General features: G+C 38.1%; 1 protein-coding gene across 3 annotated transcripts in view; it reads left to right on the top strand.

The window, feature by feature from the left end:
• LOC145670395 (STAGA complex 65 subunit gamma-like) overlaps positions 1 to 14,449 on the top strand; it is a 44,572-nt gene extending 30,123 nt beyond the window's left edge. For 2 of the 3 annotated variants that reach the window (XM_081739020.1, XM_081739021.1), the window contains exons 8-9: positions 5,552 to 5,695; positions 14,125 to 14,449. In XM_081739020.1, the coding sequence (XP_081595146.1) occupies positions 5,552 to 5,695; positions 14,125 to 14,332 (352 nt within the window). In that variant the 3' untranslated portion in view covers positions 14,333 to 14,449. The remainder of the gene's footprint in view (positions 1 to 5,551; positions 5,696 to 14,124) is intronic. The other variant, XM_081739022.1, reaches the window with a different exon arrangement.
• Positions 14,450 to 15,696: the final 1,247 nt, after the last annotated feature.

Raw genomic sequence — 15,696 nt, 5'->3', positions numbered from 1 at the left:
GGAAAACAAGAGAACTGAGATTTATATGTGATCAATAAAGTTTGTTGCCTTGTGATTAGCTGGAACCTCTTGACCAATCACAGGCTGGCATTTGATGTGTCACATGATTGGTTATCGTTTTCCATCTTCATACTAACCCTGAGGAGGCTGGCAATAGAACCAGTGAAACGATCGTCGGTATAAATACTTAAGATACACGACGTTTATCACCTGAAAATCAGAGAGAGCAATTTGATAACGGGTGTTTAAGAGCCATGTCTGTTAACATAGTTTGATTATGCCTCAGGATAGAAGCTGTATTTAGTTACAATTGGCGTTAAAGATAATCATTGAGAATGCTACGCTGTTTGTGATATACACAAATTGAAATAGTAATTCTGCTCAAGAATGGGTAGAATGGGTCCTGTCCTTTTTTGATAAGTTCGAACCGGAAGATACTGATACCGTGAAGAACTTAACTGATTTTACGAATCGAATGACATTAAAGCTGAAAAGAAGGTCTGTACACTGGCATCAATTTTGGGCGCTCTATAGATGCAACATAGGGAAAATAATATTATAAATGTAATTACTGATCCCCAGTTTCTGGAAATAGAAAAGAGAGGGAAAATAATATTATAAATATAATTACTAATCCCCAGTTTCTGGAAATAGAAAAGAGAGGGAAAATAATATTATAAGTATAATTACTGACCCCAGTTTCAGGAAATGGAAAAGAGAGGGAAAATAATATTATAAATATAATTACTGATCCCCAGTTTCTGGAAATAGAAAAGAGAGGGAAAATAATATTATAAATATAATTACTGATCCCCAGTTTTTGGAAATAGAAAAGAAATTACTACAATAATATCAAATATCATCTAATTTTGTAGTAAAAAGATACAAGTTCCACCACTTAAGACATAATATGATCAAGGCATAGTTGATTATATAGTTGAAGTGAAATGCTTAGCAAATAGATTATACTTTGGTCCAGTTTTACAAGATGCCGATTAGCTAATGTTGGTATTTATAGTGCTGTGACCAAATGGAAAGTGCTGACTGAAGCCCAGCCTACTTAGTAACTTACTTTCGAATTATTTCCCCAAATCCAATCATAAAAAAAAAAGTATTTTTATTGAATAATCGACGCTCTAGCTAATATTTGTAAAATCACACAAAATTGGTTTACAGCACTACAAAACAAATTCTGATGGCGGGGAAATGGAGAGTTTGAGCCTGTGCTCGACTGCATTCACACGAAGGATGCCCGGCACAAGATATAGAATGCTTTCTCTGTCATAGCATAATCAATTACTCAAGGATGCTTACACTAACAGAGAAGAATTACACTTCGAAAAGACATTAAGGGAAGGAGTACAGAAGAGGGGAAAAAATAGTGACCAGGTGGATCCTGTCGTGGTACAGGTCTATTATATTCATCCAGCCCAACGAGAAATTGCAGAATGACACAGAAACCAGTGTGCAAGAGATTTTAGGACTGGTTGATTTTCGTATTCAGTCAGTTCGTAGAAAAGTCTGCAATGGAAGAACTTTAAGAAGGAGAGAATTTTTAATTATTTAGAAAAAGGATTTCAGAAGAATAAATCAGGTACATTGGTGAAAGGTGGGAAGATGATAGTAATTATACAGTGATAAAAGTTATAGAAAAATGGCACGGTTATGTGGGATGGTAAAGGACAGAAAAATAATGCAAGCCAATAAATTTGCTTGATAACAACAAGGTACTTAAATAAAAGATTTTTTTTTTTTTTTTAAGAAAGTGTAACTCTAACTAAGCTGAGGGGGACACAAGAATCAAAACTACAACAGAGACAAGATGATGAAACAAGAATGAAGTCAATTGAAGTGTTGGATTGCGATAACACCTGGCCTTCACGATAAGTTCGGCTACCTTCTTACTAATTCTCTGTATTTTAACGAATCACGTAGTGTAGTAGTATTCATAAACATTCTTTGATTCTTGTTGGGTCCAACAACCGAAAAAAGTACTGTACAGAGCATAAAGTAGGCCGAGAATGAAGTAATTAATAAGCATATGAAACACAGTAAATGGTTTGTAATAGTTAACAATAATGAAAACTCCAACAGTTAAGTTCCTGTCATTCCTTTCACCTTACCGGGGCACACCGGTTTTGAAACACTGTCCTAAACCAAGCTAGTGGTTCAGAGTTTTTATCTACGACATTACCATATCGTCATGTTTTTCTTTTTGCCCGAAAGCCTGAAGGAAGTTCCGGAGGTTATTATATAGCATGTTCATATATTTATTTGTCCATATACCTTAACCAGTACAGTTTCTGCACATAAGATGTTTTGGCGTATTGATTCCAATTAGAAAGCAAACTTACGCATTTTTTCCTAATCTCAACCATAAGTAATAGCGTGAATCAATGTAGAATAAGTATTTGGAGAAGGGGAAAAAAGTGTTTTAATAACAAATTTACTGAGAAACATTGAAGTTAAAAAAGTGTAAATGTACGTCTCGGACAGGAATCGAACTTGGGCTTCTGGGTTACCATGCAGGGTTTTCTTGCCCATTTCAACTATACATTCCCACTTTCGAGTTCGGTGTTCAGCAACTTACGACGTCCGCATTCAATGACTTTCGTTGTGGTCAAATAACGCAGTGACATTAATCAAGACCGAGTGACAGATTTTTGATGTTCTCCACATTTTCATCCTTGGAATTTTAGTATCTATAGTCTATATACATTAATTCATTTCCTAATAATACTAAGGATTGGTAGTTCGATAAAAGAGAAAATTACGGAAACGTAGGAAAATAACTACGTTGGAATTCACAAACTCAATCGCTTCGATATTTAGATAGTGCAAGTGCTTACGTTAACTAATTGTTTGTGTTTGTTTTTAAGCATTGTTTTGTCGTTTTTTGTTTTAGTCTTTTGAGTATAAATGAAAACGTCTGGATTATTACTAGGGTGACCAACTGCTTTATTTACAAGACTCATAGAATACAACTTTCAGGTGATGAGACAACATTACCATAATAAATCGATTTATATCATGACACAATATATTGCTAAAAGAATTATTACTCTAGATTGGTATCCACAAAAACCATGGGTAAACGGAAATGGCATCTTGTCTTTCAGAACTGACAACTGCTTGATAATGAGATAAAATATTCGATCAAAATCTCCCTTATTCTTAAATGGTTAGCGTTCTTCCTTTTAGTCCGACAGATCCGCGTTCGATTCTTGTGTTTGTTCTGGTCTAGCGTGCCTTTTGAGCACCAAGACTATGTGAAACATGAAGCTACATTTTAAATTGGATCCGAAGCATCGTAAAGCGTTGAAATTTGTGAAAGCTCTTCCACCGCGAATAGATCCCTTGACCCCTGTACCAAAAGTGCACACGCTGGCCATTAAACCAGTTTGCAGTTTGGTATGTGTGGTTCATGGCTTTGTAAAGAATCGTATAAATCCTATAGAAAGCTGTATACATTAAGACTTGCAGCGTTAAATAATGTATTGTTAAACGAAGTAAATAAATAAAGGAATAGAAACTAGCATTGAGATCTGACACAATTAAGTTGTGTTTGAGATTTTGTGTTTTGTATCTTTATCCAATACTCAGGTTATGAAGGACGACCTCTACTATCAACGTGAACACCGAACAACAACAGGGGATGGAGTCTGGTCTAGTTATAGGGGTTCACGGATTATAATGAAAAATCAACTCTCACAATACAGGCAGTTTTTCCCCACCACACTATCTCGCCACGAATACAGAAAGTCGTTTCAGATTTATAGTAACGAATTCGGTCACTAATTAACATCACGTGTGAACACACCCAAGAAGTGATTGCAGGTAAGTTGTATGCGTTGATTGCAGGGAGGGCAGCTGTTACATGTGTGTGTGAGTGGTCCAAAAATTACGACCTTGTATAGGTGCTCTTTTCGACATTGGGCGCAGTTATAGGGGGAAAAAAAAGTTAGTGAGAAAAGGCTTCCATGTGTCGAAGAAAAGGATCAACGCTGTATTGAATCGCAGCAAAACGGGCATTCCTGCTGTTACTGGCCTCTCCAGTATTACTTATTGTAGATATCGGATAGATATCGGAGGCCTGGGTAGGTGTGCATATAGCCCGGTATGGTGCAGAAAGTGCGTCCCTTGGTGCGACATGAGAACCCATCGTCTCAAAGAACAAGATTCCGCCGCGACGTAAATCTCACAGCTGGGTAAGATATACGTGTGATAGAAAATCATAAGACTCGAGTTCATATGATACGTCCTGCATATCATGATTTGGAAGACGAACAATAGAAAATGGTACTAACGCCATCTTGTAGAGGACAAGTGGAATTTTGTAGAGACGAGGCATGAATAATATCTTACGACCATCTTATTTCGTCCCCGTATTTCCAGAAGTCACTGTGACTAGCGAAGTGAGTATGTGGGTTGTTTTACACACGGATTTATTGTTGTTCGTGATTACTGCTATAATGACAAACTTAGATACGCAGAGAGGACAAAAAAGCTAAAAATCAATTCTGCTTATCGCCAGACGAATATTTTGGAGCCACAATACCGCTATGATATTTCATTTCTGTTTGACATCGACACGTCTCGCATTGTCATTCGTAGATGGAGCGAATGGTATATAAGACGGGAATTCATGCAATTCCTTGTATGGATATTCTTGTGAAATTCACCATGGATTTTTGTGGGTTCCTGTTGTTGAGACTAGCGGTGGGCCGTCTACAGTCGTGTACGTTCGACGATCTATGGAAACCTTGTTGAGATTAATGCAACAGACTTATGAGCAGTTTCAGTTTCAGTGTAACGTCCCACGATTATGCTTGTTAGGCTAAGGAAGACGACTTGTAATCAAACTATGTCACAACGCATACTCCTTTGGTGGAAAACGAGATGCAGGGCAACAGCTAACAGACAGAGCTTCACATCGAGCAGATCCACTGGTTGCGTTGTGGTACTTCCTAAGCTGTTAAGGGTGCTAAATTTGTTACCATAAACTTGAAATGACTCTCTATAGAAATATACTTCTCATACGAGAATACAAACATACTCCTAAAAGAGAACTTTTTTTTTTTCTTTAATTTCCTCCTTTATCGATTTAAATTCCAAGCATAAGGATGACCAGTAAGTTTCAAAGAAAGACAGAAAGGACCTGAAAGAACATGTCAAGTATGCTTCACCAAAATCAGATGATTTTTACGTGGAAAATAGTGTCCTTACTGCATTATTAATAGGCTTGCTCCAATAATGGTAAAACAACAGATGCCTGTGTAGATACTACACTTCTTTTAGAAATTAGGACATATCTTGGCTTTAGGCGTCCTAGATATTGGGGATTGAATGTTTTTCGATACACAACTACGTTGAGATTATCGTAGGCAAAACGTAGCAGTTGGTCACCCTAATGTTTATTGCCTTTATATGTTCTGCATATTGCTTATATTGTCCATTTGATGGTCTACTGTGAATATCGTAAAATTTAAACATAGCGAGACGCCCCGTACTTTGTAAAGAGTTACTTGTGAACTCTACAGAGGCATTTCAGGGTGAAAACTGAAGAAGATGAGGAAGAAGATGTTCCAGAGATTCATTTCCCAGCTCTGGGTGATGGCGAAGGGGAAGAACTACAGCCATCCCTGGAGACAGGGTTCCAGATGCTACAAAGCTTGGAGCAAGAGGCTCAGTCTCAGTAAGTCCATCTTCGAGGGCTTTCTATTAACCTTTGATGTTCAGCCTTCATGATTAACACATGCTGGGTATACTTGAGCGCATATTCTCAGCACTAAAAACCTTGTCCTGCTCCAAACGTTAACTGTGGTTTCGTGGTGAAGGCTTTATACCTTGCTTTTCATGCATTTTCTTCTTCCATAACATTTCTGGTGTTTTTCCTACTGGAACTAGTTTTGCACCGTTCAGAATATGCTCTTTTTAATCCTTATAAATGTAAGGCTAGCATCAAAATATTGCTAGATAATCGTTGAACGGAATTTCAAAGGTAGCTGCTCGTCAGCCAGGCGGCGAATCGTAAAACTTATTTCTAATGTCCAAAAATTAAAATTTCTGCAAGGTTACACAAAATGTAAAAGACTCTGAATATGTGTGTTTCTTGACAAGAAGTTGTCAGGATTTGCTGATTAGGACTCTTTTGAGGCAGAAAAACATCACTACATCGTGTGTGCTATGATTTGCCGTCAGGCAGGCGATTGATGTATGTGTGGAGCTTGGAATAATCTTACCTCAGAAGCATGCTTTCTCTGTAGCATTACTGTTGTTACATTCTTTAGGTATGAATGAGTGAAGTTTATGTGGTGTGGCAATTTCACGACTAAACCTTTCTCTGTCACGTGTGCAGGAGAAACATTTTAGACACTTTCTTTTTCTAGTTGCACCTTTATTAAAAAAAGAAAAAAAAACTTTTGATGACAGCTTATATCTATCATTAATAAAACAGTTATCTGTTTTAACCGCCTCAACTAGTGAAGCCTTTATTTAGAATTTATAATGAACTATTGCATATCTAATTGGTATATGCAGTTTGCTTTGGAATTGATGTTCAGTTATTGCTTTGTCCGATGTTATTCGCATGCTTCGTACCATGCATACTTTTTTTTTTTATTATTATTAAATTTAATAACATGTTTTACATTTAGATTATAAGTGGTTTCCGATGTAAATTCTTACGTTGCAGAGAATCGACCCCTTGAATTTGCTAATAGTTCGGTAGTCTGCTGACAATTATGACATATTAATCCTTGAGCCTTGCTGAGTCGAATAGTGTTCAGTCCAACTGGCAGATAGACACACGCGATCAAGGCAATGGATGCATAAGCTTTGCATTCCCGTAGCATAGCAGCAGCGACACACGTGACAGCCAAAGAATGTGCCGTGGAACAAGTAGCTGGTGTTTTTGTTCGCACATACTGAATAGTGAGTAACAGAATCGTTTACCAGTACTACTACGTAACGAATCCAGGAAGAAGTTCGAAGTATGTGCGAAAATAAATCCTCGCTGTTACACTGTGTTACGCTGTTACTCAATGGCTTTGGCGCGCACATTGTCGCTATGCTTTGGAAATGTAGAGCTTACTGATCCATGTCTTTGACCACGTAAAGTATTGCCACCTGTCAGTTGAACAGAGCACTATTCTACTTCTGAAAGTACAAGGATTAATATGTCACAATTATCAATAACTTTAAGCAGTTGACACTACAGCCTACGAAGGGCTGTCGTCTGTCAGGTTGTGTACGATGAACTAGTTGCCAGTGTTCTGCACAGGCTTGCTACACAGGGCTCGTTGCTTCTTAATTCAAGTATATCCCGATTGCCTTACATTTGGTTGCCACCAATAGTTTTATGTTCTCAAGAGGAGTCGAAACCTGGACTACGCATGCTATATGGGATCATATTCCTTTATTACGTTATGGGATTACATTATTGCACAAAATTTGGTGGTTATGAAGTTTGCAATTATCACGTGACAGTAAGCGTTTGTTTAAGCTGAGATGGCACTACAGTCTTGATTTAATTATTGACTTAGTGTCGAGAGTAAAATTCTGAGGTCTTAAGAACTACAAATTTATTTTACGTTTCAGAATTTTATGGTGCTTTGAAATACATCAAAGTCGAATGTTAAGTCAAGCAAAATTGTTAGCCATTTGCTAATATATCTTATGTACTTTCGTGGTTTAGAGAAAGTTTTATATTCGGGACCTGTCACACACTAATAAAACTATTTATTAGTAAACATCTATATTTAAGCCAGTAATATTGCATCTACCTATAATTGTAGTAGATATTGTAATTTAGTTAAATGTTCTGTGCAAAGATCATGGCTTTTTCTTATATGAAGTTTTGCTCGATCTAGCAGCTATTCAGTACTTTCAGATGCATTTGATGTCGTAGAGTAGGCTTATGTTCAAATGATATACAAAAAGGGAAAAAGCGGATGACTGAACCGGAATTCGAATGCGTGTGTATGAGTTACCGTGCCGATGCTTTATCCAGAAAAATGTAGGGCTGTTTAGAAAGCAGTCTAGCTAGTGTAATGGTTAATGCATCAGCACAGTAAAACGAAGACTGGGTTCAAGTCCCAGTCGAGTCATGCATTATCGTTGAATTCGCACCTATAGAGGAACTGGTGTGATATAAAATCGGTTATTTCTCCATCTATGATATATAGAGGAATTAGTGATATCAAACCTCTTATTACCTCCATTTACCATATATAGGGGAATAGTGTGATATAAAACCGGCCATTTCTTCCATTTATCATATATAGAGGAATTAGTGATATCAAACCTCTTATTACCTTCATTTACCATATATAGCGGAATAGTGTGATATAAAACCGGCCATTTCCTCCCATTTATCATATATAGAGGAATTAGTGATATAAAACCTCTTATTACCTCCATTTACCATATATAGCGGAATAGTGTGATATAAAACCGGCCATTTCCTCCATTTATCATATATAGAGGAATTAGTGATATCAAACCTCTTATTACCTCCATTTACCATATATAGGGGAATAGTGTGATATAAAACCGGCCATTTCCCCCATTTATCATATATAGAGGAATTAGTGATATCAAACCTCTTATTACCTCCATTTATCATATATAGAGGAATTAGTGATATCAAACCTCTTATAACCTCCATTTACCATATATAGGGGAATAGTGCAGCGTTTCCCAACCTTTTTCAACTTGCAGCACATTACAGGTGTAACTTGAATTCTCGCGGCACATTCATATATATAGATATTATTATTATTATTATTATTATTATTATTATTATTATTATTATTATTATTATTATTAGTAGTAGTAGTAGTAGTAGTATTTGTGTATATAATATACCGTGATATTTTTTCTGTGATTAGGCCTACTGATCTTCTCACAGAAAAGAAAGCACGATGACTGGTTTTCCTTTGTGGTAAATCATTATGCTTATTGTTCGTTCTAATTTAAAAATAGTAAACAATTGCAGTGAAATATAGAATTCAGGTTTTTAAAAATCCAGTTTCTCATTCGAAAACTGTATCCAACCTTTCACTAAAAAGGAAGATCACTAAATAACGAACGAATAAACAAATCTCTTGTATTTTTAAAACACAAATGTAGGTAATTTTTACGCTTGTTTGCTTTGTCAAAAAGATTGAATGATATTTTAAAATTTCAAGTTACGAAATAAACTGCAACAACATTGAAGCAATAATGGTCATGACAATGATAACAAATACTTTTCTCAACATTAAAAATGTACAGAAAAGTAACACAGTATGAAACTTTTGTAGATTCATAGTAGAGGTTCATAGTAATGTGAAGTACAAACATACATTTTTCCGTCTTGCAATTTGATTCCTATAGAATTAGCAATTTTGTTTCGATTTCCTCGCGGCACACCAGCGACCTATTCGCGGCACACCGGTTGGGAAACGTTGGAATAGTGTGATGTAAAACTAGCTATTTTCTCCATTTATTATATATAGAGGAATTAGTGATATCAAACCTCTTATTACCTCCATTTACCATATCTAGAGGAATAGTGTGATATAAAACCGGCCATTTCCTCCATTTATCATATATAGAAGAATTAGTGATATCAAACCTCTTATTACCTCCATTTACCATATACAGAGTAATAGTGTAATATAAAACCGGATATTTCCTTTATTTATCATGTGTACAGGAATTTGTGATATCAAACCTCTCATTACCTCCATTTACCATATCTGGAGGAATAGTGTGATATAAAACCGGATATTTCCTTTATTTATCATGTGTATAGGAATTAGTGATGTCAAACCTCTTATTACCTCCATTTACCATATATAAGGGAATATGTGATATAAAACCAGCTATTTCTTTCATCTATCGTATATAGAGGAATAACTGATATCAAACCACTTATTACTTCCATTTACCATATATATAGAGAAATTGGTTATATCATCAGTTTATCAGATACTATGTTTAAATGATTACTAAACCATTCACACTGTGTTAAATATCTTCGAAAGAATTTAATAAAGTTCTTTTAAAATATAATGGAGGTCTTCAAATTACGTCAAATTCTCTGATGTTATAATAAGCCACAGGGAGTTTAGTTAGACAATGTTCGGTCAGCCCATTGATTTCTATCGCTCTCCGAGTGAATGACTGCTATATGCATAGCTTTAATTCGAATATCTTACACTAATTCTTTGCATTTTCAGGTAAGTGTAAAGAATCTTCTATTAGCAACAGATGGCAGCACATTTTTTTGTATCTTTCCAGTGTATTTTTGTTAGTGATGGGCACAAAAAACGGTTTTCGTTTTTTTTTTTTAATTTTCAAAAAAAAAATTTCGGTTTTCTCCAAAACCCGGTACGGTTTTTCAACGAAACCAGTTTCGGTTTTTTCTAAAACCGGTTCGGTTTTTCACCTGATTCGGTTTCGGTTTTCTTGAAAACCGTTTCCGTTTTTTTCCAAAATTTGTTCGATTTCTGACCACAATAGCGTTTCGTTGTTCTCCAGAAACCGATTCCGTTTCTACAAAAAGTTTTGTGTTTTCCAAATTTTTTCACCGAAACCAATTTTGAAGAAAACTAAAACCGGTTTCGGTGAAAACCGAACCAGTTTTTGGAGAAAACCGAAACCGGTTTTGGTGAAAAACCGAACCGCTTTTGGATAAAACCGATATTTCGGTTTTTCGGATTTCGATTCTCTAGAAACCGGTTTCCGGTTTTTATAAAAACCGGTTTAGCCCATCCCTATTTTTTGTAGGGAACAACAGTATTGAAAACAATTCAATCAAATTCAGTAGATGAATATTCAGTAACAACACTATCAATGTCTTTGGATTGGATATTGTAACAAAAGAAACAATGACCAAAGCTTCAACACACGCTGTATTTTAAACTATTATTGTGTAACAGTTTCGGATATCTAACATATCCTTCATCAGACACATATCCTTAATAGTGTCTGATAAAGGGTATGTTAGATATCCGAAACTGTTACACAATAATAGTTTAAAATACAGTGTGTCTTGAAGCTTTGGTCAGTGTTTCTTTTGTTGCATTATGAATATTCAAATTTTCCAAAGACAAGTTGAAGAAATAATCAGAGAATAATCCGTACAATTTTTTTTTTTTTTTTTAATATTTTCTTTTATTGGTGGGAGCGCTTCATTTTATTCTTTAGTAACATTGTTCCAACTCTCACTCTCTCAAGAGTGAAAGAAGCAAAATACCGAGAAACTGTACGGATTGTTCTCTGATTATGTGTGCAGTTCTCTTTGGACAAAGTTTAAATATTCATGTCTTGGAATTTGATTGAATAATTTTGAATATTATCCCTCTGTATAAAATATATTTGAAATATAGGGGGAGTGCTATCTGTTGATTAAAATAATTATTAGACTCCTTTAAGCTAATCGAAAGTGTGATATAAATACAAGAAATGAATCATACATTTTCTTCTTGTATTTTCCTTCAAGACATTAAATGACAATAGTCTTCAACAAAAAATGTGCAAGCGGTTCCAGGATTCATTCCCTTGAGGATACTCTATTCCAACGATGTAAGAGCATTTTCAGGCCAGCCAGCCTGAGGGTTTTCCTTTTTTTCATTCACACCAAAGCTCCCGCGTGGCTAAGCGGTTAGTGTTTTTGTCTTTGGTATGAGAGACACGGATTCGATTCCCGGCAGGAGCTGATGTGGTTCGGATTTCACGTTAAGCTGTGGTTCCGCGTCTCATATAACCTCGCTGCTGAACGGGATGCTAAACTAAATTTCAGTCCATCAATCAATCTTCATTCACACCAGGCCAATGCCGACATGCTACCTAACTTACGAGGGCTGTCTAAAAAGTATCCGACCTTTGACCAGAAAAATAGTTGCGAATACCTGACAGATTTGGGACCCTAATCCCCTTCAAAGTAGGCCCCTTGTGCTTCCACACACTTAGCCCACCGATCCTTCCACTGCTGGAAACACCGCAGAAAGTCTTCTTTTGGAATGTTGTTCAGCTCCGTCGTCGTGTTCCGTATTATGTCTTCTCTACTCTCAAAACGGGATCCCTTCAGAGGCGTCTTCAATTTTGGAAACAACCAGAAGTCACAAGGAGCCAGGTCTGGAGAGTAGGGAGGTTGGCGAACGGTTGTAATTCCATGTTTGGCTAAGAACGTGTGGATCAATTGGGATGAATGTGCTGGGGCGTTGTCATGATAGACGTGCCAGTTCTTCGCTGTCCACATGTCTAGTCTTTTGCGTCGGACTGCGTCACGGAGTCGCCTGAGAACACCTTGATAGTACTCCTTTGTCACTGTTTGTCCTTCCGGTGCGTACTCGTGATGCACAATTCCACGAGCATCGAAGAAAACAGTCAGCAACACCTTGATTTTGTTTCGCACCTGCCGCGCTTTCTTCGGCCTTGGAGAATCGGGATGCTTCCATTGAGACGATTGTTGTTTTGTTTCTGGGCCGTACCCGTACACCCATGACTCATCTCCAGTTATCACGGAATTCGGATCAGTGTTGGTGGTGTCCAGAAGGTCCTGTGCAACGTCAAAACGGATGTCTTTTTGTTCCTGAGACAACAACTTGGGTACAAATTTAGCAGCCACTCGTTTCATGTTCAAATCGTCACGCAAAATTGCATGTGCAGAATCTTTACTCACTCCAACATCTTCTGCAATCTTCCGCACTGTCAAACGGCGATCTGCCATCACCAAATTTCGCACCCGCTCTTCATTCAATTTCACAGCTGCATTCCGAGCAGTTTGGGGCCTGCCGCTACGCTACTCACTCTCGACTGATGTGCGGCCATCTTTGAATCGGTTGAACCATTGTTTAATTTGTGTTACACCCATCGCATCTTCTCCAAACACCTGCTGAATCTTACGAATTGTTTGGCTTTGAGAATCACCCAGCCTTTGACAGAATTTGATGCAGTATCTTTGCTCAATTCGTTCAGTCATCTTGCGAGAAACACTAAATCCGACGAACACTACCAACAGCACCTCACTTCGCGACCACCAGCTCACGACTGGCACACGCGAACGCGGTGAAAAAATTCAAGCATGCGCATTAAGGTTCCTCCTTCCACCGTGCACGGTGGCGCCGCCTGAGAATCACTACTTTGCGTGGAAAAAATTAAGGTCGGATACTTTTTAGACAGGCCTCGTATGTCCCCATTTTCCCAGATAGTATGCTCGACAAGGGACGTCATCCCTCATTCAAAATGACGGGCTTAGGGCTACATATGCCAGTAATGCCCAGAAATATGTACAAATAAGTAAATTTAACAAGAAATACCTTCTTTAGACAATATATTAATTTTTTAAAAGACTCATCTTAATAAAAAGGCTTATTAGGATCCCGCCGCTGGTCTTATACTGGGCATTGTGCTGTTAGTACGTCCATCTGTTATTCCGCATGGTAACTCTTGAACGAAATCAAATATTTGAGTTTTTTTTTTTTTTTTTTTGCAATAGATAATAGAGCTGTTATCTGGACCAAGTTATTCATTAATGACGTCAGTCAGTTAATATCTTAATGGGTAACGGTGATTTACGTCTGTCAGTTACTCTACACGATAACTTAAACGAAAGATAACTTTTGAATTCTATTTTTTTCTTTTTTTGTGCAGTAGATAGCTAGAGCCATCATGAAGTCAGTCCGTTTACATCTTAATATGTAACGGTGATATAATGATGGCTATCCATGTTCTGGCTAGAAGGTACACATAATGCAGTTATATGGCAACTAATGTCCAGCAGGTGACATCTATCGGAAGAAATTAGAACTTCTAGCGCGTGATCCTTTTCACTGTAGTTAGTAGAACGACAGTGTCTGTTGAATCGGTCTTTAACCCAAGGGTACGGTCGAAGTCGTACTATATTCAGACTCAAATCGCTCTTGTTCCAAAGGGAACATTCGAGGTCGTACTATATTCAAGCTAAGTTGGTCCTTGTATTAATAAACCATTCCTAAGACCGAGGGCATCTTGAGGTCGTACTATATATGCAGGCTAATAAGTCCATATATTAAAAATAACTTCTGAAATCGAAGTCGGTGTGGTATTTCATCTCACTTGAACAGATGATATAACTATTGTTTAATTTTGCAGGCTTCAGAATTTGGAACGTGAAGAGGAGATGATCAATGTGAATGATTCGCCAAGTAATAAACCTATAGCACCAGCAGGGCAGGAGGTGACGCTGCATATCCCAGAGGATACTAATGTGCCAGTGGTGGAAACTGTACAAGCTTCATCCTCCACCACTACTACGTCCGTCGTCTCATCTGGGAAGGGGAAAAGAAGAAAGAGAAAATAATAAGTTATGTTTCTCAAACTTGCAGAGTTTTGTTGCTTTGTGTAAAATATCTGTTTCTCTGTACTATATTTGTTGTTAGTTTTTGTGTAGAATAAAGATAAATACATATTAACCATATTCTTTCTTTTGATGATTCTTGTAATCCTTGAGGTAAAGCCTGAAGTGGGTGACAGGCAAACAAGGACATCAATGGCCTTAATAAAGCCAGTGGTGTCAGGTAAAAAAAACATCGATGGCGCTCATAAAGCCACTGGTGATAGGCGAATAACAACATCGATGGCGTTGACAAAGTCAGTGGTCACAGGCAAACAAGAACATAATGACGTTAAAGTCATTGGTGACAGCCAAACAAGAACATCGATGGCGTTGATAAAGCCAGTGGGTATTGTATACCACACTTTCATACACCATGAGTAATCCTTTATATATATATAACACGAGGGTTGGAACTTAAATAGTGGCAACACTGCTGTAGAGACACTATGCAATGAAATGTACTAGTGGCGCTGATAGCGCACGTTGTTGACAACCTACCTAACCTCTGAGCAAATAGACTCGCTCGTCGCACGTCACCGGCAGGCGCACAACCTTGGGAAGCACACTCACTTGTGAGCGAGCGGTCTAACGTAAAGGTGTCACTACGTTTTCGAAACAGGAACGTGCCAGAGGTCGTACAGCACGACAGTGTCATCAAGGGCTTCAAGAGGTGTGTGGGGAATCGGCATTGCCGTACAGAACAGTGGCACGGTGAGTAAAAGCCTTCAACGAAGGTCGGCAAATTGTGGCAGACATGCATCGGGCAGGTCGTCCTAGCGTCTCTGAAGAAGAAGTGCAAGCTGTTGCCGCGTTAGTGGACAGTGATCGACGCCTGACGATTCGTGAGCTCGCCCACGAAACCGGATTAACGCATACGACTGTGCTTCGCATCCTCAAGGAACGCCTGGGCATGCGCCAAATTGCATCACGATGGGTTCCTTTACGTTAGACTGCTCGCTCACAAGTGACTGTACTTCCCTCGCTTGTGCGCCTGCCGGTGACGTGCGACGGGCGAGTCTATTTGCTCGGAGGTTAGGTAGGTATGTCAATAACGTGCGCTATCAGCGCCACTAGTACATTTCATTGCATAGTGTCTCCACAGCAGTGTTGCCACTATTTAAGTTCCAACCCTGTGAAAAAGGAATGAAATAGGATCACCCCTCCACTTCTGTACTGGAGCCTCCTGCAATGGAAGGTACCATGTTCGCAACCAGGGGAGACACAAAACACTGCTACATCTGCGCCTTGGGTTTGTTTGGTCACATTTATGCGGAACAGATGCTGTACTCTGGACATACAAATATGTCCGTACTCCTCAGTCAGCATTC

Source organism: Thermobia domestica, chromosome 14 (assembly GCF_964235325.1).
Source record: "Thermobia domestica chromosome 14, izTheDome1.hap1.1, whole genome shotgun sequence".
NCBI lineage: Eukaryota > Metazoa > Arthropoda > Insecta > Zygentoma > Lepismatidae > Thermobia > Thermobia domestica.
The sequence above is the reverse complement of the archived record's forward strand: the minus strand, read 5'-3'. Positions and strand labels throughout refer to the sequence as shown.